The sequence below is a fragment of the Vanellus vanellus genome, assembly GCF_965231255.1.
Source record: "Vanellus vanellus genome assembly, chromosome: 2".
Classification (NCBI taxonomy): domain Eukaryota; kingdom Metazoa; phylum Chordata; class Aves; order Charadriiformes; family Charadriidae; genus Vanellus; species Vanellus vanellus.
Genome location: NC_138906.1, coordinates 79,427,996 through 79,451,030, shown reverse-complemented (window position 1 = coordinate 79,451,030; position 23,035 = coordinate 79,427,996). Strand labels below are relative to the sequence as shown.

Sequence of the window (23,035 nt, the reverse complement as noted above, 5' to 3'; positions counted from 1 at the left end):
TTTTATAAAATTTAAAATTTATGATTATTTTACTTGCCACAGTGAGTGTTTCATCTTTCCCTTAACATCTATAAACCTGTTCAGGATAAAGACTATTACATTTAACTAATAAGTTTGCTTTTATTTCCACATCATACCTTTGTTTCATCAAGTGTTAATTAAAAAAGCCATATACAAAAAATCTGGGATGTTACTTGCATGTTAGAAGGACATATTTCTAATCATGCTATCACAGTCCATTTTTTTTTTTTTACTGCTTCTTTCACATTTGATTCATTTGGACAGCTTTGCAGTGGACCTCTAGCTGAATCTGTCACCTTATATCCATTTGCAAAAATAAATCCCAAGTCTGCCTTGGAAAAAAGAGCACTTAACTATTAGGCGTATTTATTTCTTTACCTTGTCCTTTTTTGTTTTTTTCCTCTCCCTTTAAAATGGAGATGGCAATTTTTGGTCACCCTTGAAATATTTTTTAGTTGCTGTTTGTTTGGGTTTTTTCTTCTTTAACAAGAACACTGCTTATATTTTATATTTGTAATAATAAGCTGCTTTTTTTTTTAATAAGCATTAGCCAAACACGTGAAAGACCTCAGTTACAGCAGGCTGTTGTCTTGGTTTCAGTTTCTTTTCAAATTCAACTACATGTTGATTATTTTTAGGCAGTCCTGCGTGCTATTTGACTACTTGTTTCCTAATACACATCAATTTTTACTAAAGTATACACAACTTTATTGCAGACAATTTTCTCACTTGAAAATGGTATCATATTGTCACTTCCTTGGTAGCCATAGCATACATATTTATACGTGACAATATATAAATTTGGGAAGTCACCTGCATAAAGAGGTGGTAATAGTTGGTTTCACTTTTGGAAGATTTCTTCATTCAAGGAATTTCTGACATCTGAGAGGCTGCTAAATGGCAAAGCCCAGTGATTAAATAATAGGATAAAGAGTATGTGACCATCAGGAAAGCTATCTGAGAACTATAAGCACAGATTCTGAGCAGCACAGTGGTCTCTAGAGCAGCACAGAGACTGCTGTGATTTGAGCCTGCCAGGCTGTGTTACCAAACCAGTCTGTTAAGGATTGGAAGGATACAGCAGTAATTTGGAGCCATTCTACCCCTTCTCTCCTTTGTGGGCAGGAAGCTTTGTCCTTCCATTTTTAAGGTGTAGCATGCATAAGTAATGATCACGCATTGATCTAGAGGATCCAAAACAGGATAAAAATTTGCGTTGTCTGTCTGACTGTAACCTTACATGCTGCTGCATGGCTTTGCCCATCCAGCTGTTTCTGTTGCTTCTGTGTTAATGTTTTAAATCAGAAGGTTTCCATTTGAAAGTTGATGTGAACAGATTTGATTGTTGCTGGTTTGAACGTGAAGCGCATAGTTGAGTTACAAGCTTTGTTGGTCTGCTTAGGTTCAAGGCTAGGTACAATTATCTGCAGAATGACACTTGGATTATGAAGCACGTTTACTTTTCTGTAATACAGAATGATGCTGTTTACCATGCTTTACCATAATTAGAAGTGTGGCAGCCCACGTAGTCATGAAGCTGAATTCCTTGCTAATTTTAAAAATCCCAAGCATTTTTTTCAGAGCACTACATTACCTCTAGACTTTTCTCAAGATTAGTAAAGAAAGCCCAAGTCCCTGTTTGTTCAAAATTGAAAATAGTAGAGCATTCTCTATTTTAATCAATGGGAAAATTGGTAAATCTGTATATGACACTAAGATCATGGTAGTGAAACCTATGTCCGGAACAGCTGTTTGACGAATAGCCCATAAACTCAACACATAGGCACTTTAAGTTGTTGCCACTGTAAATAATTGTGAAATGTATCAATGTTAAAATGTAATAGTTGAACTGACGTTCCATGTGTACATTCTGAATAACAAGCGTAGAAAGTTGTAGCTTTCCCCCTCCGGGTGCTTTGCAGCAATAAGGCTTACATTCTTACACAGCTTAGCAATTCTCTCCCCGTTCTTCCTCCTTCAGTTATTATCTGTAAGGCCACAATATGTTCAGTGCATGTGTGTACCCGTGCATGCACGCACGTATATCGGTGAATAAAAATTACTTCTTCGTATACAAGGCTTCTGGAAAGCCAGGTTCCTTCCGGTCTTTCACAGTTTACTTTGTTTTAAATTCAGAGTTGGTAAAGCAGGAATGCTCAAACAAATAGCAAAATGTAAAACCGTGTCTAGTTAGAGGGTATAATTTTTGCCTGCTTTTAGTACTGTGTGATGTACTGACAGCTACTGCTTTCCTATGCCCTATGGATCTTACATGTTCTCTTGTTAAACTGCTAGGGCGAAAAGCATAGAATTTAGTTTGTGTTCATGATGTAATTTGATTAATTAGAACATAGCTAAATATTAAAAAGAAATTTCAGGTTTCTCACAGAAACTACTGATAAACGCTTTATGTTTATCTCCTAAAACCAGCAAATATATGCAGACTTCCTTACATGAGATACAAAATGAAAATGCCGAGACTTTCCCGTTTTTATTAATGCGGACAAAAAAGCTGTTTTGCCGAATATGGAGAAAGTTTGGAACTTGTCATTTTTTAAAATTATTAGATTTTCATGTGTAGAAAACACGTAAAGGGCATCTGCCACATATGCAGCAAATGAATAGTTACATAAGTCATGTAAAAATTAAAAAAATTCACCCGGGAACATCTAAATTCAAAGAGTTTCCATATATTTATGGGTAATAAATTTCACTGCGATCTCAGTTTTTAACATTTGGGATGTATTGCAACAAATACATCTCTTCCTTAGTTTGCAAAAAGACTTGATGAAATACATTTAATGGATAATCCAAGGATTCTCCATTTTCTACCTGCATAGACCAGCGAGGGAAACTTGGGAAGTTTCACATACGTACTGCTTGGAGGCGGTTAAATCTAAAATAGTCCTGAATGACTTTGAGGAAAGCTTAATGGCATCTGGGAAGGTGTTATTTGTCACATTGTGAAAGGTCTGAAAGGTATCGCTCAGTGTGGGAAAACTTCATGCATTTGGCCTAGCTGAAGACATCTATTTAGTGTGTGACAGCCACCTACTATAACATGCCATTCCGTTGAGTTAGTAACAGCATTTAGATTAAACTGTCAGACTCATTGTTTTAGTATGTAATTATACACCATATGTATAATTATAATACATAATTATATTAGCATTTCAATTATAATACATAATTACTTGTTAAACTTTTGATAAGTCAAGTTTTAAAATAGCTGAAAATAGAGAAAACATCACATTGTTGAATTTGTCAGGTTTGTGCTGATTGCCAGACCACTTCAGCTTTCTTCATGCCTTTGCATATATGAAGCACTAGTGTAGCAGTATTGGCTTAGCTTCTAATTTTGGTTTGCTTTTTGTGTTTTTTCTTTCTCTCTCTTGGTTGTGCCGTTCTTCTTCCCATGATACTGTGCTCGCTCTTTCCGTGCATCACCTGTGATACCCCCCTGCTCCGACCATTCAGCTGTTGGTGAAGGGGGTACATGAAACTCTGGTAGCTCAGAGAGTTGTTCCTGCTCTCATTACTCTCTCCAGTGACCCTGAAATGTAAGTTTCCTGACTGTCTTATATACCTAGCATCCCTCTTAATACTTAGGAAGAAATAACCATCAGTTCTGTTTCTTATTCTAGCTGAACAAAAATTGAATTATTTTTAAACAAAAGTAACTTTTAAATCACTTACTTGTAAATAAAAAGGTTTACTGTAACATCTAGAACTAAACCGGGTAAAATTGCTGAATAAGCTTTGAATGTAAAACTTAAATCAATGTAATTTAATTTTTATGGTGTTTTATATTTAGTCTTATTCTCAGTTTTGAAATTCGCTTACATAATTTTCAGCAGAAAGCTGGATATTAATATGTTCTGTAATGCTACCAGCTTTACAACTGCAAAATTAAATATTGTCTGCCTTACTGAAATGCAAAATAGTTTTGTCTGTATCTAATTTCTGATAGACAACTGTAGTACTTCATTTCCTAGACGTTCTGATGTGATATTTCTTTCAAGCTAAGGAGGGATGCTTTCCTAATCTCACTAACAGGTTGTTACTAATAAATGCTTCAGCATGAATAGAGTCTTAACTGTTTCAATGTCTTGTGTGGGTGACTAAAACAAGAAAAACCCCAAGAGTCTGCCTGCCCATCCTCAGTCACAGCTAACCCAGTTCTTCAAGTTTACCAAACCATTTTTTATTGCATGTTGACTGGTTTACAGCTGACTCTTCGAGGCATGAGTGAAGCCTTAGTTGACAAGCGGGTTGCTCCAGCCCTTGTTACCTTGTCCAGTGATCCCGAATTGTGAGTTTCACATTGAGACCTTGAGTTAATCCTGTCTGTCTTTTTCCTGGTCTGCTTTTTTGTTTTGTCATTGCTAGAAACTAATGTAACTTAAAGAACTAATTTTTTAATTTTGCTTTATTTTTGATTAATTTTATTCTTAATGTTTAATACCTCTTAAAGACTCTGTTTTTCTGTTGTAGTTCAGTAAGGATCGCAACAATTCCTGCTTTTGGGACCATCATGGAAACTGTTACTCAGAGAGAGGTAGGACACCTGTTGTCAGACTGTTGTTCTTGTAGCCATAAGTAGTAGGTGATTTTTTTATAAATCCAGAAATCCAGTAATTTATTAATGAACTCAGAAGGAAAAAAAAAAAAAAGGCAGCTTATAAATTAGTTTTTCCTTTGTTATATCCTCTTCCAAAATGCTTTCCCATTTTGCAATAGTCTCCCCACCCCACCCCCCTTTTTGAAACAAACCAACCCGCTTTTAACTAATAAAAACATTTCTTTCTAAATATCAAACTAAACATAAACAAGGAAAAACAGTTATGTAGAGGGGGAGGCCTGTGCTAGAAGATGGGAAATCCCATGCTCAAAATGTTTTTAAAACATTCTCCAATACACTTGAGAAATCCAAGTCCATTATTTCCAAATAAAATAGCTTAGATTTGAAATGCTAACCAAAAAGTCATGGTGGGATTCAGAAGTATACTCCACAGAAGTATATTGTACCATTTTAGATGCTTTAGGATATTCTACTTGGCTTCCAGCTACTTTAGAAGGGCACAAGTCTCTTGTAGTTCTTGTCATATCTGCTGGTTCAGTCCATGGTGTCCAAGATGGCATTAAAAGACATCATAGTGACATAACTGAAATAATCCTTGAGGATAATGTAGATACGCAATTCCTCCTTGTTTTTTTTAAATGATTTAACTTTGGTAATAGATCAGAATTCTGAAACAGACACCCAGGATTTTGCTATAAGCAGTAGAAATACTGTATTTTTGTTTATATAATAACTGTACAATCAAATTTCTTTTTAAAGTCCTTGCGACTTTTTGCAGAGCTTGCATTCTTCCTGTAATTTCAGCATATTCTAAAAGAATGTGTTTGAGGAAATGTGAGTAAGAAGTCAGTGATGACTCACAAGTACTTGGAAGATGGATAAGTTACAATTTTGTAGCTTGGAATGCATGCCTATAATCAGTTTGGGAAGAATACTGTTTTGTTACCACACGAAAATTGCTGTATCCATTGCACTAATTATAATAAGCCTTAGAGTACAGAGGTGATACTGCTGTCCAAAATGTATCAAAACCCTGTTGTTTTTACAACTTTGAATGCAAATTAAATACTTATGTCATCTTAGATATGTTTGTATTTACAGTTTTTCTAGCCTTCAGTTGAAGAAATCTTTTTAATTCCATTGATTTTTATGATGCTTACTTTTACATTTCTGTCCTCTGCAGAAAATTTTTCAATATACTAATTGAGATATATTACAAAAAAACCCCAATGAATTCAGTTCTAATTAAACAGAAAGACTCCAAAGATATTAATAGTGTGAGGGAAATGTTAATAGCAGGTAAAAAATGTGAGTATCAAACCCAAGGAAACCTCAGGAGGAAAGGCTGGCTATATGGAAGCACCGCTCTGTAGTTCAAGATAGACCAGATTAAAACACTGTTGACAGTCTTTAAAATGTAGAGCTGCATCAAGGAGTTTGGAACATCCTGTCAGAAAAAAATGAAAATTAACAGAAAGTCCAAGGTTTACAACTGAAATATGGAAATTATAGACATACTCTGAACTGACCGTAGCGGTTTCTAGCGTCTTCATTGTTTTGTGTATTTCTTGTTTCTCTGGCAATATTTAAGCTTCTGGAAAGAGTAAAAATGCAGCTGGCATCTTTCCTGGAGGACCCTCAATATCAAGACCAACATTCTCTACATACAGAAATCATAAAAACATTTGGAAGAGTTGGACCCAATGCTGAGCCCAGATTTAGAGATGAATGTAAGTTGCATCAGTGGGAAGACGCAGTCATTTTCTTTCTGTCCTAAAGCTAATAGTGTGCTGGTTATATTGATTATTTTTTTTTTTTTTTTGTCTTTACAAAAAGTTTGAAAACTCTTGTTTTCAGTGTTTGTTATGTCGCATTATTTAAGACTTTGCTAATATAATTTTCATTTTATCGAACATCGGTGTGTATATAGACCACCACCATGTGGTGGTGAATGATTTCAGAGCCGGAGGGGACTGGTCACTTTGCTGCTGAACAAATTTGAAGTTGTCTTTTTTTTTAATTACTTGCTACGTAAAATGCCTTCCTCTCCCCTATTGCTTCACCCCCTGCTAGCATATAAATTTCCAGTATTCCACACATCTTAAATGTAAGTGCACCCCAGATTAACAAAACATTTTTTTTTTTCATAGCCCTGAAGTGTGAAACACACAGAAGATCAAAGTCCATTGTTAGACTGTCCTAAAGATACTTGAAAACAAAACATGAGGAGCTGTCGTGCCTCCCAGCTGCAGGCATCTACTTTAGCAGGCTAAACTCATTAGATAGGCTTCCTTTGTAGTTGTGAAGATTTCTCACGACATGCGTGTCTGTCACTAGCTTATCAGCTGTATTTCTAAAATAGAAGCATATTTTAAACAGCTTTAGCAGCAGGAGAGTAACACTATTACAAGATATTTTCTGTAGACTATTACTATTTCAAAGGTACTCCGAGGTACCTTTTTATTTTAGGCGGCGTTACCACAGTTGTATTTCAAGTTTGAGTTGATCAGTTAAGTTCCCAGGGGCAGTCCCATCAAAACCATTATTTGCAGTTCTTGTTCCACACTGATGTGTGATGCTTCAGATGCCTGAAGTTGCTACTTAGCAACTGTGTAATGCTAAGCAAGTCTACAGAAAGCAATTTCAAAGTACTTATTCCAATATTTACTTTTACAGTTGTTATTCCACACTTGCACAAGTTAGCCTTGGTGAACAACCAGCAGTCTGTGGATTCTAAGAGACTGGATATCGCTACACACCTGTTTGAAGCCTACAGTGCTCTTTCCTGTTGTTGTATCCTTTTTTTAACAGGAAATTTAGCTGTTAATTCTCGGGGGGGGGGGGGTGGGGGGAGGACGGACAAGAGAAAATTAATACTTGAAAAATAATTAAGTTTATCTTTGAATGTGTGATGTAAAATATGATCTGCTCAGTATAAAGAATAGGTTTTCACAGAAGATGGAACTGATAGGTACTTTAAAAAACAACACAAAACCAAACCCTTTGATCTTAACTTGAAAAAAAAAGTATGAAAATAATGGTATGGGTGTCTGAAATATATGAAGGTAAATATACTTAAGACCTTTTTTTATTATTAGTCCTGAAGTGGCAAATGCTTTTCTATGTGTTCAGTAGAATAAAATTGTATAATTTCAGAACGCAGACCTTATAATACCTTAACAACTTGGTTTTTAGTTATTTCAGAGGATTTAATGGTCAATCACTTTTTACCAGGACTTAAGTGTTTACGAACTGACATGGAACATCTCTCACCAGAGCATGAGGTGAGCAGCTATGTTTACTAACAGAGTATGAGATGCAAGTGGCAGCAAAAGTTGAAATGTTAATGGTATTTAAAGCCAAAAGTCAAGGAGAGCTACCCATAAGAAGTATCATAGCATTGAGGGTTTTTTTGATAAGGAGTAGGTCACACGATTTAAAACCAGTAAAATAATTTAAAATGTATTTCTAAGCCGAGTGCCTCTGTGGGATAATATTCAACTGTCAGAAATGCAAATAGAAACACAGATCTCTGCAGACTGAGGAAAAAGGAAATGTTTTTACCATCTGTTTTTTCATCAAAACGAGGATATGCTAAAATCAACGGCCACGATATGTCCAAGGAAATGTAGATGAAAATTGGTGGAGTGCAGGAAAGAAATGACAGGCAAGCTCAGGAAGCAGGATGAGGAAAGTATAGTCCTGAAATAAATTGGATGCTCTTCATATCTGGAGTATTGTTGGCCGATCCTGGGCTCCACAGTATAACAGAGGCATGGACATACTGGAGAGAGTCCAGCAAAGGGCCACAAAGATGATTAAGGCACTAGAGCATCTCTCCTATGAGGAAGGGCTGAGAGCACTGGGACTGTTCAACCTGCAGAAGAGCAAGCTTTGGGGTATCTCATCAATTCATATAAATACATAAATACCTGAATGGAGGGTGCAAAGAGGATAGAGCCAGGCTCTTCCCAGTGGTACCCAGGGACAGGCCAAGAGACAATGGGCACAAACTGAAACACAGGAGGCTGCTGTCTGAACATCAGGAAACACTTTTTCACCATGAGGGTGAACTGGCACAGGTTGCCCACGGAGGCTGTGGAGTCTCCATCCCTCGAGGTATTCAAAAGCTGCCTGGACATGGTCCTTGGCAACTGGCTGTAGGTGGCACCATGATAGAGACCTCTGAGACCTGGTTAGTTCTACTGTCTGTCTTTCAAGCCTTGTGTCTTAAAATTTCATTTTCTGAAGTAACTGTGATTTACTGTTTCAAATAGCTAGACACTTGCATAAACAGAATTAACCCTTTTCTAATTATTCTGGTTACTGTGGTGGTGTTCATGATTCAAATGGCGTGTAAGTTAGAAAAACATTTTCTCATTCACAGAGCCTTAGCTCTTGTGGCTCTAAACATCAGTACAAAGTTTATCCTTATCTTGGAAATGTAATGTTTGCGAAATTGGCTTGTGATCCTGTTGGGCAGTGTTTACCGTTTATCCCTGCTATTTGCTTCCCTTTCACTCATATAAACAGAAGTCCCAGTTCAGCATTTAAGCCAGTCCCTCTCATCTTTAAAATAAACATTTCACCTTGTGCAGACATTTCAGGAATTTTGCCAGCATTTTTAATTCCTTGTCAAGTCCTACTTGCCTTTTCTTTCCTTTCAAAATAAGTTGCATGATAGTGAGATATAATCAGTACTGGATAAAAATACTTAGTCCATCTGCAGTATTGTTTATAATGCTTAAACACATTAGGTCTCTAAATACAGAGTTATATCTCTAAAATTTCTCTCTTAAAGGGGATCTAAATGATTTCATAGTCAGTCCTATGACCAAATAAAGAGAACCTAAGGGAATAGGTGTGAGCAGCACATGCAAGTATCATAATGTAAAATTGCCATGTGATACTATATTTATGCATTTCCTCCATTTCACCCTGAACTTTAAGACAAATTAATTTGGGGAAGAGAGAAGAATTGTTCCACTTAATCCAAGAAGCTCCCAGAAGGAGCTGTGCAATGGATGGGGGCTCCATCCTGGTATTCTAGGTTCTTGCTGAATTATTCTTCCCCTTAATCAAGACTTCATATTGTTGATATTTGGAACATCTAAGTTCAGATAGATGTACAAAAATGTAGAAGTGCTCCAATGCACAGGTAGAAATGCTAAGTAGCAAAAACTATGGCTGCTGTGCTTAGAAATTTTGGTTTTCTTTTGATACAGAAAGAAAAGCTTGCTTTTTCACTGGAATTCTGAATGCATTTCTCTTGTACCTTTGTACTCTTGAGTACAAAGTACTTGCATAATATTTTATGCAACTGAAGGACAGCAAATTTAGCTAAGAGTTGTAGTCCTCTTAGACTTGTACTCAGGTTTGAATGCTGCTTTCTGAAACATTCAAGGGTATATAACACCTGCTACCCAAACTTTCAAATGTCGAAGTAATACTTTTGGAGAAATAGAATTAACAGTGGCACAGATCTGCAGACTGAGCCATATCTTATCAGGTTTCACAGAATCACAGGATCATCAGAGTTGGAAGGGACCTCTAGAGATCACCTAGTCCCACTCCCCTGCTAAAGCAGGATTGCCCAGAGCACATTACTCAGGACTGCATCCAGGCGGGTCTTGAAAATCTCCAGGGAAGGGGACTCCACAACCTCCCTGGGCAGCCTGTGCCAGTGCTCTGTCACCCTCACCGTAAAGAACTGTTTCCGTGTATTTGAACGGAACTTCCTGTGTTCCAACTCGTGCCCATTGCCCCTCGTCCTTTCACTGGGAACCATTGAAAAGAGCCTGGCTCCATCCTCCTTCAACCCACCCTTTAGATACTTGTATGCCATAATAAGGTCTCCCCTCAGCCTTCTCTTCTCCAGGCTAAAGAGTCCCAGCTCTCTCAGCCTTTCCTCATAAGGCAGATGCTCCAAGCCCTTAATCATCTTAGTTGCCCTTCGCTGGACTCGCTCCAGCAGTTCCCTGTCCCTCTTGAACTGGGGAGCCCAAAATTGGACACAGTATTCCAGTTGTGGCCTCACCAGTGCAGAGTAGAGGGGTAGAATGACCTCCCTCGACCTACTGGCCACACTCTTCCCTATGCAGCCCAGGATTCCATTGGCCTTTTTGGCGACAAGGGCACATTGCTGGGCCATGGATAATTTACTGTCTACAAAGGATACTGTTTCAAAGGATATTTTGTGCTGCAGGTGTCTATTAGGGAATTGAGAGAAACCAGCTTTTTTATGTATATAAATACATCTAAAAATAGTTATCAGTTGGTAGTAACCAATAGTGACTGAACTGTATTTTAGAGATTGAAATTAGGTTTTTTCCTTTATTGTATATATTCAGGTTTTGCTAAGACACTACTAATTTTAGTTGCTTGTAGCTTTGAGATTTTAAGTTTGGGGTCTCAAAGAAAGTGCTAGCTTTCTCCTGAGCTGTGAACAGAGAAAGTTTCTATTTATGTAGTAGGTATGTAAATATATGTTCATGGTTTCACACTCTGCATTGCAACTGTTTTGCATAAGTGTTTCAAATGCTTTTGTCTTAATGTGTTAAAACAGTACGGTTATGGGCAGGGCAGGGAGTTACATATCTGTCCAATGAATTGTATGATTTCTTTCAAAGCCTGCTATTGGGAAATATTCTTTCATTTTTGGTATGCTGGAGAAACGTAAAATATCAGCATGGGGGTGTTTTTTGTCTCAAATATTCTGCAGAAACCTTTAATGTTGCAATTTCTTAAGTAAAGAAAAAAAGCCTTGATTCATGGAAACCCTGGAAGACACCAGTGAAATGATACCAAGTTTGCTAGCACTTCCTTTCCATTAAGATGTTGTCTTAGGATGCCATCACACTTTTTTCTTTCCTTTCCTTGCCTTTTCTTTCATGCATAATGTTGACAAAGATAGACATTTTAAAAGGTACTTGAAAGCTCTCTTAAGGAAAATAGGGGGAAGATAGATGAATATATGTCAAAGCCAATTGCTAATAAATAAAAGTATTGTTTGAAAAAAGGAATATAAGGAGGTGTGTCACAGAAGTGAGTTTGCTTTAGCTCCATTTTAAAAAGCTGGGGAAGAAGGAGGGAGTCTTGAACTCCTGTAACTATTTCAAAAACATTTTCTTCCTTAAAGTATTTTGAATGGTTTTGTTGTTTCTAGCCACAAGGCATTATCAGATAACTGGAATCTAAATGCAGTTGAAAAACAACAGAGAAACTTTTCACACAGTTCTGTTAATGTCAGAAATAGTTACGGGAGTAGATTTCATACAAAGAGTTAATGTAAAAGAAAAAAATGTCATGTATATCTCTTCCTTATGTGTCTTAGGTTATTTTAAGCTCCATGATAAAAGAGTGCGAACAGAAAGTGGAAAACAAGACCGTCCAAGAACCGCAGGGGTAAGACTTCCACATTTTTTTTTTTTCCTGTACCTCCAGAGTAATGTTCTGCAGAATGTATTCCATAATGGTGTCCAAGGCTTGTGACCAGAAATGCACTGCACTGACGTATTCCATATTTGAAAGCAGATTTTAGGAACTTTATCTTTATTTCAGTTTGTGGTTGTTTCAGTCTCCAGAAACAGGGGACTACACATTTTTATTTGTATCATAGCAATGACGTTCTTGTTTTCCCGTATTACTTTCTTCTTAATTTTTTATCCATTTAAAGCAGTAGTTGAATTTCCATCCTAAATCTGAGGAAGCAGGGAGTGCTTGGCCTGAGTGCTTAGAGCAACACATGTGGCACGCACCTTACAACCCTCTTTCATGGGGATGGCCTGCAGGCTGAAGGAATTGTTCTGGTCCTGGTAACGACCTACTGCAGGCTTGCATGTGACTAGTGCACACAAGAGCAGTTTCTCCAGTGTATAAACTGACCTGCCTGTGCGACTCTGCTGTTTAGTAAATATGTTGGCTTTGGTTAAATGCCACCTATGTTGCACTTCAGTAAAACACCCATTCTACAGATGCACAGTAAAACCAACTCTCCGGTGAGGCATCAGACACGTGGTGTATGTGCATTAATTTGCCTTGTGGTAGAGATGGTATCATATGTGTGTGGTGCTCTCCTGATAACAAAAGCTAATAGTCTCACAAATTTGGAAACCTAAGCATCATTATGACGAGGTGTATGTGTTCTTTTGCCTGCCTGTTCCCTGGAATGGCATACCAGCAGGTAACTTCTCATTAATAAATCCTTAGCAGTGTTGCCAGGAAGAGTTTGAGAAGAAACGTAGGTATCTGTCCTCAGTCCTGATACCTTGCCATGGGAATGGAGACAATTAACTGAAACTTGTTTATGTCATGTTTCCATATCTGTAACAAATTGATAGAATTTACTTCTTGAAAGAGCACAGGCAAAATCCTGGAAGCAACCGGTAGTTTGAGAATGACTGAAATAGGAAAGGTGTACAAGAATTGAAGAGAAGAGACATGGTGTGGAAACAGTCAGTCGATCATGCACCAAATAAAATATCTCAGGCTTTACCTAGTGGTAATTAGACTGTTTACTGGTGTAGTTGATCATGACTGGAGTGTAGGAAGAACTGAATCCATTTGAGATATGAGCATCAGGTCACGTCTTAAAGTTATACTAGGAATGAACTTTAGACTTTGGAAGCAAAATAATTTTAAGATTAAAAACATCCAGGTTCTACAGCGAATCCGGATCCATAGTATACCTGTTCTAATAAGGTAGTTGGTTCTGTCTAGTCATATAGAAGCCCTGTCTTAGGGAAAAGAAATACAAAATCTTTAAGATCTGAAGAGTGCATTGTCAGTCACCTTCTTTCCTGTTCATGTGGCAATATTATGAAGTTGGGACTGGACTGACTAAGTGTATTCCAGTTGAGTGGCTATTTTCATGATGAAATAAGTATTTATTTGACATACTAGTTAATCACAGAATAAGAACAGGTTTATTTGGCTTTATTTGACAGGCATATTCCTTGCTTGCAACATAAATAGCCAGCCAGTCAAAAACCAGAAAATGCATTCATCCATGCTGTTGTTTTTTTTTCCCAGGGCTTCACTCTGTTACTTCCTCAAGCTTCGTACTTTTGCCCTTACCCTTTCTGCCCTTTCTTAAATAGTGCTTTCTGGCATGCATACCTGTGTGGACCCCAGTAGCCATACTCTGAATGCCCATTCCCTTGCTGTATCCTTCAGATTCTTCAGCACCTGTGTATTTGCTTTTTATTTTTAAAGAATGGGCGAATGCTTAGCTTGCCTTCAGCTGTATTAAAGGCTGGCACTTCAGCCAGCTATTTCCTCAGAAAACAATCTACCAATAATGATTCTTGGCAAGATAGAAACTTGCTAGTTGCTGCATTAGACCCATTCTACTCTTTGCAAGTAAGCACTCGTTTTATCAGTCTTCCCTGTACTATGTACCTTGCACAGTAGGTACCCATATGTAATTGTGATAAGAATTAACAGTCATACTCTGTGCAGATTTGACGCTAAGCAATTGTTGACTCACCAACCAACATGTGCAAGGACATCCCTCCACATAAGTAATGACTTAATATTTTGACTAACAAGTTGATTCATTGCAATCAGTTGCATACACGCCCATCTATTACTTTGCAAATATTTCCCCTGCCTGGGCTTTATTGACTCTTTATTTTTTTTTTTAATCTACAGGACAAACCAATATTCTTTCTTTGTTTTTGTTCTTTGTGCAATAAAAAGCTACAACTTCAGACTTTGACTATGTAAAGAAAAAAAAATAAAAGCAGTGTATATACCTGAATATACCAGATGCAACTTTTATGTCTGATAAACTTTTTTTGAAGTAAATTAATTTATCACTTCTTGAGCAACTTCTTGACAGTCTTTTAGGAGAGATCATTAGAAAATATGAAATTGGTTCCTTCTCAGTCAAATGTCTTCTGCAAGATTTTTTTTCTCTCCCAGAATGCGGCAAATGTACAGGATATCAAACTGGTTTCTTTAAAGAACACCATTAACCTTAACCTGAAGTTTTTCTATTATCTTACCTGTATTAACTGAACTGTGAAGCCTAAACTTATGAAACAAAATTCCTTGGCTGAGCTCTTCCTAATTCTCAGGTGGTACTCTTCAGTTGGACAGCATTTTTAATTTTTTTTTTTCTTATGTATGCTTTTGCCTCTCTCAAATGTTTTAACCTATTTAGTACAACAAAGCTGTTCTCTGGATGGCTAGAGTTTGAGTGATCAACTTCTATTTCATGCAGGGTTTAGACTTCCCTTGCTTTAGCTTATATCAGTGCAGACATGTTAACTTAAATGTAAGAGGCCTGTGTTACTTAAAATCCTCTTATGAAAATATTTTGAAATCACAGTCTTATTAAGCTATTGCAGAAGCAGATAAATGCAAACACGATAAAACAGCCAGTGTAGTTTCTTTTAGAATGCAGCTGCAACTGTAAAAGGATAAGTCTTCACAATGTGTTGCTTCATTCTTTAATTAGCCTTCCCCTTTCTTACGCAAAATCAGGCTATGGTTGCAATCTTTTACTGTACAAAATCAACACAAAATATTTTACCACTGAAGGAATGACCTTTTCATCTACACGAATATCTCATTTTTCTTGCTAAGCCCTTGCGAATTTCAGTTCCTAATTTCAGAGTTAAATATATATTTCACAAAGGATTTAAATGCAACTAGGAGATAAATTACTGATTTTTGTTAACAATGTGAGAATGCATGCACAAAAATAAAACTGGTTGCAAAAGCAATCATAAGATGCTGTTGGTTATCTTGCCTTTGCCCCTTACTATTAGAAAATGTGGGTCAAACAATATGGGGTCACAGAAATAGTTTTTAATAAAAGATAAAACTCTTGTCTTATTTAAGTATTGGATAGCCACTTTTGTTAAACATTTTCTTTAGCAATTAACGAGGTATTTCAGTCATGGGTAACAACTTGTTACAAACTGACTTTTATAAAATGTCCAGCATGAACGTTTGGTTTGGCCTAAAGCTTCCCCATAAAACAGGCAGAACTCTATGTAGCATGTAATTCATCTAGATACTGGTCAAAAATTTGATGTTTACACAATATTTTTGTTTGTGGGTTGGTATTTGTTTTGTTTTTTGAATAATAAGTAAATGCAATGACTTTTCTATAGGACTACTTGTTTCAAACAAGATATTTTATTGCCTTGTTGGGTTCTTTGATTACTTCTTAAAGACATGAGACTGAAATTATTTGATTTCATATTGCTTTTATTATTCCTACTTTGAAATGTTCAATTTGTATAGTAATAGAAGTACTTTGGGGGCATATTTAAACTTTTAAGTATGTCAAGTGCTGTGGATTATCTTTCTGTTTACAGAAAATATTAGAATAATATAATAAATAAAAATACTAGAATAATATAATAATATTAATATTAATATTGGTCATTATTAATATATTAATATTACTATTATTTTACATTATACCATTTTTATATTAATATTAATATATTATATAATTGTGATTAATATTATCACTATTGATAAGTATTAATATCACTAATATAATTAATAATAATATGATATAAAATAATATTAGAAAACGTGAACTTCTAGACACTCTAGTTCTTAATTTTGGATTTTTAACATCAGATGGCTGATATCCTCCAAAACTGTTTTGAAAGTCAATTGAACATTGAATAACATAGAATAATGACAGCACAGTTTGCTTAAACTACAGGTTTGTCACCAGTTGCTAGGCTTACTTTTCTGAAGTGAGCAACTTTATTTTCTTAATGCTGCTAGTGCTTGGAATTTCCCAAATCATTTTCCATAGCTACACACAACTCTAGGATACATCATAGGCTGGAATAGCTTCTTGTCATTAACCAGCTGATAGCAAGTATAAACTGTTATTTACATACTTCTATGCCCTTGCTTTATCATGAAATTGAGGGAAATTGCACAAGAAATCCACCTAGCAGCAGTAGTAACTTACCTGCTGAGTTTTATCAACTGGAAACACGTGATTCCTTAGTTGACTGTAGATGTTTAATCAAGCCAAAGATGTCTGGTTATGTGATTGTGCCTGAAGGAAATATTTCACTTGAAGTTTATAAATAATTTCAAAACAGCTGTATATCTTCATCACTGGATGCTAATTAGAATAATTTTTATAAAAAAAAAAAAAAAAAACAACAAACAAAACACAAAAGGTCAATTGTAATCAGATGTCTAAAAAGAGATACAACCTGAGAATATTTTTCAAAATGTTAAACTTTTACTAAAAATTCAGACATCATACTTTCAGTAAAATGATGCTTGAACACTAAATATAATAAGGAACTTTACAGAGCTTTCAGAAAATACCAACTAATATTGAGATTTAAAATGAGATGATTGATTTGAATAACCTGTTCCATTAATGGGAGATGTACTGAAAAAAATACCTAAGATTATGCTTTGTGGTACTCTTAGGTATGTGATGTGAGGCATACCTAAGGCTCTTCCAAGGATCTAGGTCCATTAGGCACTGTAGAAACGCAGAAGACAGGCAGTCGCTTCAGCTTAAAAAGTAAAAGGGCTGGTGCATACATTTGAGGGGATATAGTTATGATAAAATTAAGCTACCTGTAAATCCACAGTACAGCTTTAGTGAGAAGCTTCACTTTTTGTTTTTTCAAGTACTCTGTTTAAAAAGAACCAGAATTCATTACTGCTAAACACCTTTTTTTGTGGTACGAAATTGGGAAAAATACTGAATGCATCCCTGCTGCCTTTGAAGAAATCATTCAAATTCTGTTGAAGCAATTTGAACTTAACTTCAACTTGACCTGCCTTGATGCAAAAGTGTCTGTTTTGGGTAATATGTGTAAAATTGGCCCTGTCTGATGTTGAAAAATGTTTGCCATTTTAACTACAGATATATAGGAAGTATGGAATATTTGTTAATATTCCTGCTGTCATGCATTTGCCCTGTTGCACTCTGTCTTGAGACAGATTAGTCACAGAATCATACAATTGCTGAGGTTGGAAGGGACCTTTAAGATCACCACGTCCAACCATTAACCTACCTTGACAAAACCACTTTTAAACCATGTCCCTAAGTACCACATCTACCCTTTTTTTTTTTTTTTTTTTTTTTTTTTTAACCACCTCCAGGGATGGCGAATCCACCACCTCCCTGGGCAGCCTATTCCAATGTTTAATAACCCTTTCAGTGAAAAAATGTTTCCTAATATCCAATCTAAACCTCCTCTGACATAACTTGAACCCATTTCCTCTCGTCCTATCACTTGTCACCAGGGAGAAGAGGTCAGTCCTCACCTCTCTACAACCTCCTTTCAGGTAGTTGTAGAGGGTGATAAGATCTCCCCTCAGCCTCCTCTTCTCCAGGCTAAACAACCCCAGTTCCCTCAGTTGTTCCTCATAAGACTTGTCCTCCAGACCCCTCACCAGCTTTGTAGCCCTTCTCTGGACATGCTCCAACACCTCAATGTCCTTCTTGTAGTGAGGGGCAGTCCTACTGTGCTAAACAGTTACATGTATCTGAAGTTGAGCTCACTGATTAAAAAAAAAATCAGTTAATTTTGCAGCATTGGGATAATTTCTTAACATGTTGTTCAAAGTTGTAGCATCTTGTAGGTTCAGCATTGATTGGGTTGCTCCTTCTAGTCCAGTTTATGGGACAATTGTGGACTTTCCATTGTCTTCTGTAGTACATATGTAGTAGGAACACTCAAGCAAGGGTAGTAGGAGTCACATTCACAACTACCAGAAGGAGAAAGCTCTTTATACAGCGAGGGGTAGACCTAGTAGGACTCAGTGCCCCAGGGTGGGCTTTACAAGAAATTTAAAAGGAGATCAAAGGAAAGTTGAACAAGTAATGTAAAATAAAGATTCATTGGGAGTTACTAGATTGGCAATCCACATGAACTTTAAACTGTGCTCAGGTGGAAATATTTGGAAAAAAAAAAAAGAGTTGGAAATTAAGGAGAAGGGTCGCTGTTTTGTACTTAGTATGCTTTTACTGTTCCTTATATGTCTGCTAATGGTCACTGTCAGAGGCGGGATACTTGGACTAGAGATTCACGGTCTGAACTAGTACTGTAACAACAGTACTAGTTAGGATTAGGATTAACATTTAAATAAAATTGACATTTTTAGTGAGAAGGTAAGGCTGACTTTTCACAGAGGTATTTGTCACAAGTGCAATTATCAAATAGCTAACAAATGCTTATGTCGTGACTTCCAAAGGGAGTAGACAGTAGTATGCACAAAAATATTTTACAATTTTCTCTAGTACTATGAGGACATGATAATCAATTTAACAGTGTATATTTGGGCTTGGTGGTAATGGTTTTTCAGTTCTTCTTGATGGACTGGTCTTTTGTGATGTTGAAACATCTAAAATGCAAAGACAATTCAGTTGCTTATTAAATAACAGCACAGTGTTCTTTTCTCTTCGTAGCCTAATGTCACTAACTCTTTTACTTTCCTAGCTCAATGTCGATTGCAGCGAGCCTTGTGAGTGAAGACACAAAGACCAAGTTTTTGAACAAAATGGGCCAGCTGACTACATCAGGTGCAATGTTGGCTAACGTGTTTCAGAGAAAGAAGTAAGATGGGAAAAGGAACTCCCAGCTAACACTAAGATGGACCTCACAGAGACTGGTTCCTGTACTTGAAGTACCTGCCTTTTAATTTCTTCTGTCTTATGTTCTTGTAGTATAATTTTATTCTAACCTCCAAAGATATTTGCACTGCTTTTGAATATCGCTGTGTATCTGTTAATTTTGGTTAACTGTGGTTGATATAAAACTGAAATCATAGTCTGTACCAAGTCCCTGTTCTGTGTTCTTGTCTTTCCAGCATAATTTTTTTTATATAGTGGAAGGTTTTTTTTTTATTTTCTGACAGGATATCAGCAAATATCTGTATTATACATGGAGCTATTATGACGGTACTTAAAATAATGTAAATTTGAAGTCATTGTCATGAAGTAATAAAAGTGGAGATTACTTATGTATTTAAATTATGAGAGAGTAATGCAGATTTTTTTATTATGTTTCTAAAAAGAAGAGGAAGAGCCACCAGCATTTGTCTGTGCTTCTAGGGTTGTTTTTGTAAGTATTGTGCATCTTGAATCTAGAGGAATTGCAGTGTCTAATGTATGAGACTGCTTGCACTGCATCAGTCTGCAGGGAATGCTCATGTTTCAGATGCTTTATGCTGACATTGTAAATGCTGTACAAAGTCCTTCAGATAAAATTCTCACATCTGTTGTGGTTTTTTGAGGGGTGCTTTCTTTTGTTGCGGTTTTTGTTTTATTTTTAAGCACTTTAACAACCAGTCTACACGTCCAGAAGCACATCCACTAAGTAAAAGAAAAACATGATACATTGATAAATGTTAATGTATAAGCTACTGCACAGGGGTCCCAGTACAGTTCTGCAGGCGGAAGAAACTTATGCAGGAGAAAGTGCTTTCATCTTGCACCCAGTGTGCAGTTCTGTGTATTGTGAAAGCTAAAATTAAGGTGTTCTGTTGTTTAGATTGAATCGCAGTTCAAATTTAATTTCAGAGTATTTGAAAGTATGTTAAGAGAGTTTGACATGCAGTTTCTTAAAAATGTTAAGTAGACTGCATACATACTTTATAAAAATGACATTACAAGGAGCATCTTCAACAACTACCAAATATTTTTGTTAGCAAGGAAGCATTAACAACTAAATCCTTTTATTCTTATGCAGGACTTTTTATTTTATTTTATTTATTTCCCTGTTCTTTATGTCAATGTAAGCTTGTGAAAGTAAACTCAAGTGCATGCATGAACTGGTCTGAGGTAGCAAAATATAAAAGCTCAGGCATTCTCTGACACGGTACCGTTCAGTTGGAAGTATTAACATCTCTGAGGATAAGGGAAGCAAAAGGAGCGAGGGAAGAAAGTGCTCACTTCTGAAACAGAATGTGGATGGAGTAGCACTTCAGGTATTGCCCTTAGATAGAAATAATGGAGATAATTTGAGACTTCTGACTGCTTCGTATTTGTGCCTGTTGGCTCTGTGTACACAGTTGCCTGCCATATTTGTGTTGTGACAGGGCCTGCTGCAGACTTGCACGCTGTCGGTCCCTTTACACTGCACTAAAACACTTCTCTTGAGATTACAGAGAGCTCCATGCCTTCGTGTTGCTTGTTACCATGAAACTATACTTTTAGCAGACTGACTGTGAAATGGAGACATTCCTGAGGAATGGGAAGTGGTGACGTTCCTCTCTATTGTTCTGTTGTCAATAAAAAGTTTTGTATACCTGCCTTGTCTTGTTACTTCTAGTCTTCTCCAAAAGACATTACTGAATCAAACCAGCTCTAACAGGAGAGTGGTGTAATGCGCAGAAATGCTTTAGCCTTAACTTTTTTTTTTTTACATAGCAGATGGTAGACTGAACTTAATAAATTTCCCATCTCGGTGCACCTGTTTCACTCTGGTGTCTGGTCATGGGGCTGTATTGCTATTTTTATGCAGGGTCTCCTCTTCTCCTGTGCCACACTTTTTTTTTTCTTTTTTTTTTTTTTTTTTTTCTCCTATGTCTGTTCCAGTAGTTGCAGTGCCAGAGGTAGCTCTGTAGTTATGGAACCAAAATGACTTCTTTATGGTTAAACTTTCTAGAGCAGGGCAGCTGCCTGCAGGCGGCCTGTGAGACCGGCTCCAAGCCCACACGGAACTTCAGCCAGTGTTTGGAAACCTGCTGGCTGGCACAAGCCAAAACACTCTGACAGCAATTTAACTATGGATGATTGTGGGATGAGATTCTAATTTGTTAGTATAAATGTAGCATCTTTGCCCAGCTAGGTCCAGTTACTCCAGCCCCTTGCAGAGTTTAGCTTTTGCTAGTCAGCATTTTACTCCATACTGGTTGATCCAAGAAGGAATTTGAGTGAGAATCCCAGGAATACCAGCTCCCCTGTTAGGGTAACTACTGAGGTGAAAAAAAATAAAATCTGTAAGACTATGTAGGCAACAAACTCTATGCAGGTTCTCTTCAGGAGTTTTATCACTGTTAGTGTATGTTGGTTGCAGGAGTTTTTTAAATTTTTATTAGTTTACCAAGTGTTGACAGATTTTCAAGAAGATGGCAAGAAGCTGTTCTATGTGGTTTGTGTTCTCTTCTAGCTGTAGCATTCAAGAATGGGAAAGAAAAGTGAGAAATCTTTAAATAAAAGAATTACTGGAATATTTTAATTTTTTTTTTTCCTCCTGTTGTTACACAAAACAAGTAAACCTTTTGAGAGAAAATGCTTCATTAAAAGAAGACAGCTGGACATCCAGTGTGGAAAGCAATTAATCTCCAAAGGATTGTCTTCAATTGCTTATGATTTTTCCAAAGTAAGGATTCTGAAAAAAAAAAAAAAAAAAAAAAAAAACCAAAACCTACAAAATGCTGGCTTTTTTAGCTCTGCCTGAACTTCTACAACTTGTTGGCTTTAAATAGGGAGTATGTTGAAGGTCTCATGCTGCCCTTAGTGAAGTTTCAGAATCTTAGTATCCTTTTTTAAAGGATTGACTCTTGTGCTATTAAGCAAAGATGATCAGCACACTGAAGGTACATGACTGCCTGAATGAGTGTCCGTGACCTAAATATGTTTTCTGTAGATTAAACATAAGCCTGACTGATATTGTGCATATATTTTGTTCTGAAAGAGATTTTCTAAAGCCAGATAGGAGGTAAATTACTCTTTTCCCATCTTCTACTCAAGTGAATAAAGAGAGCTCTTTAAGAAAAGCTGTACATTCTTCTGTCAGTCTCTTCCACTCCCCTTCTCCACCGAGAAAAAATGCTGCTATTGTTGTATGTAAAAGTATATTCTGGTTAGGATAACGAAAATCAGTGTTTGAATGGATTAGTGGCTAGAGAAAATGAAGAAAATGTTTGCAAATCAGAATGTTAAGATTGAAAGATAAAAATTATCAATGAAAAAGATCTGCTGTAAAGAACAAGCAGGAGTTTTTGTAATATATTGTGGGAATTCATTGCTACGTAGGGATGATAAGATGATTCAAAATGGTGCAGAAAAAGCAGAACTGTGGGATATTTCTGTTCTCTGTATTGTGAGAGTGTTAATGGCATTTTTCTGTTCCAGGGGTAAGTGGCTCCACATTTGAGTGCAGTTTCTAAAGCGGGTGTCATGCATTCAAAATGCTTTAAATAATTTCCCGTGTGAAACTTACTGATCTTGATATTTAAGTAAACCACGAAGTACCAGCAAAGCTTCCTGGGGTGGAAAAACATTAATATGCTGATATAACGAGCTGATTGGCATGACACGGATCTGAGGGAGAACCAGAGAATTTCTTGTATCAGATGTAAATGCTGATGAATTACAGGATTGCAGTATGGACTTGGGCAGCAAGCTTCAAGGAAACTGGTTTGGTGGTTTACTGAGTGCATTTGGCTAATATTTCTAGGAGACATTCGGAT

The 23,035-nt window shown here is 36.6% G+C and overlaps 1 protein-coding gene across 2 annotated transcripts in view; it reads left to right on the top strand.

Annotated features, from left to right (window-relative positions):
- RELCH (RAB11 binding and LisH domain, coiled-coil and HEAT repeat containing) overlaps positions 1 to 20,960 on the top strand; it is an 86,103-nt gene extending 65,143 nt beyond the window's left edge. For both annotated transcript variants that reach the window (XM_082479600.1, XM_082479599.1), the window contains 7 exons: positions 3,499 to 3,581; positions 4,516 to 4,579; positions 6,195 to 6,333; positions 7,280 to 7,396; positions 7,799 to 7,887; positions 11,937 to 12,007; positions 19,057 to 20,960. In XM_082479600.1, coding sequence (XP_082335726.1) covers positions 3,499 to 3,581; positions 4,516 to 4,579; positions 6,195 to 6,333; positions 7,280 to 7,396; positions 7,799 to 7,887; positions 11,937 to 12,007; positions 19,057 to 19,177 — 684 coding nt within the window. In that variant the 3' untranslated portion in view covers positions 19,178 to 20,960. The remainder of the gene's footprint in view (positions 1 to 3,498; positions 3,582 to 4,515; positions 4,580 to 6,194; positions 6,334 to 7,279; positions 7,397 to 7,798; positions 7,888 to 11,936; positions 12,008 to 19,056) is intronic.
- Positions 20,961 to 23,035: the final 2,075 nt, after the last annotated feature.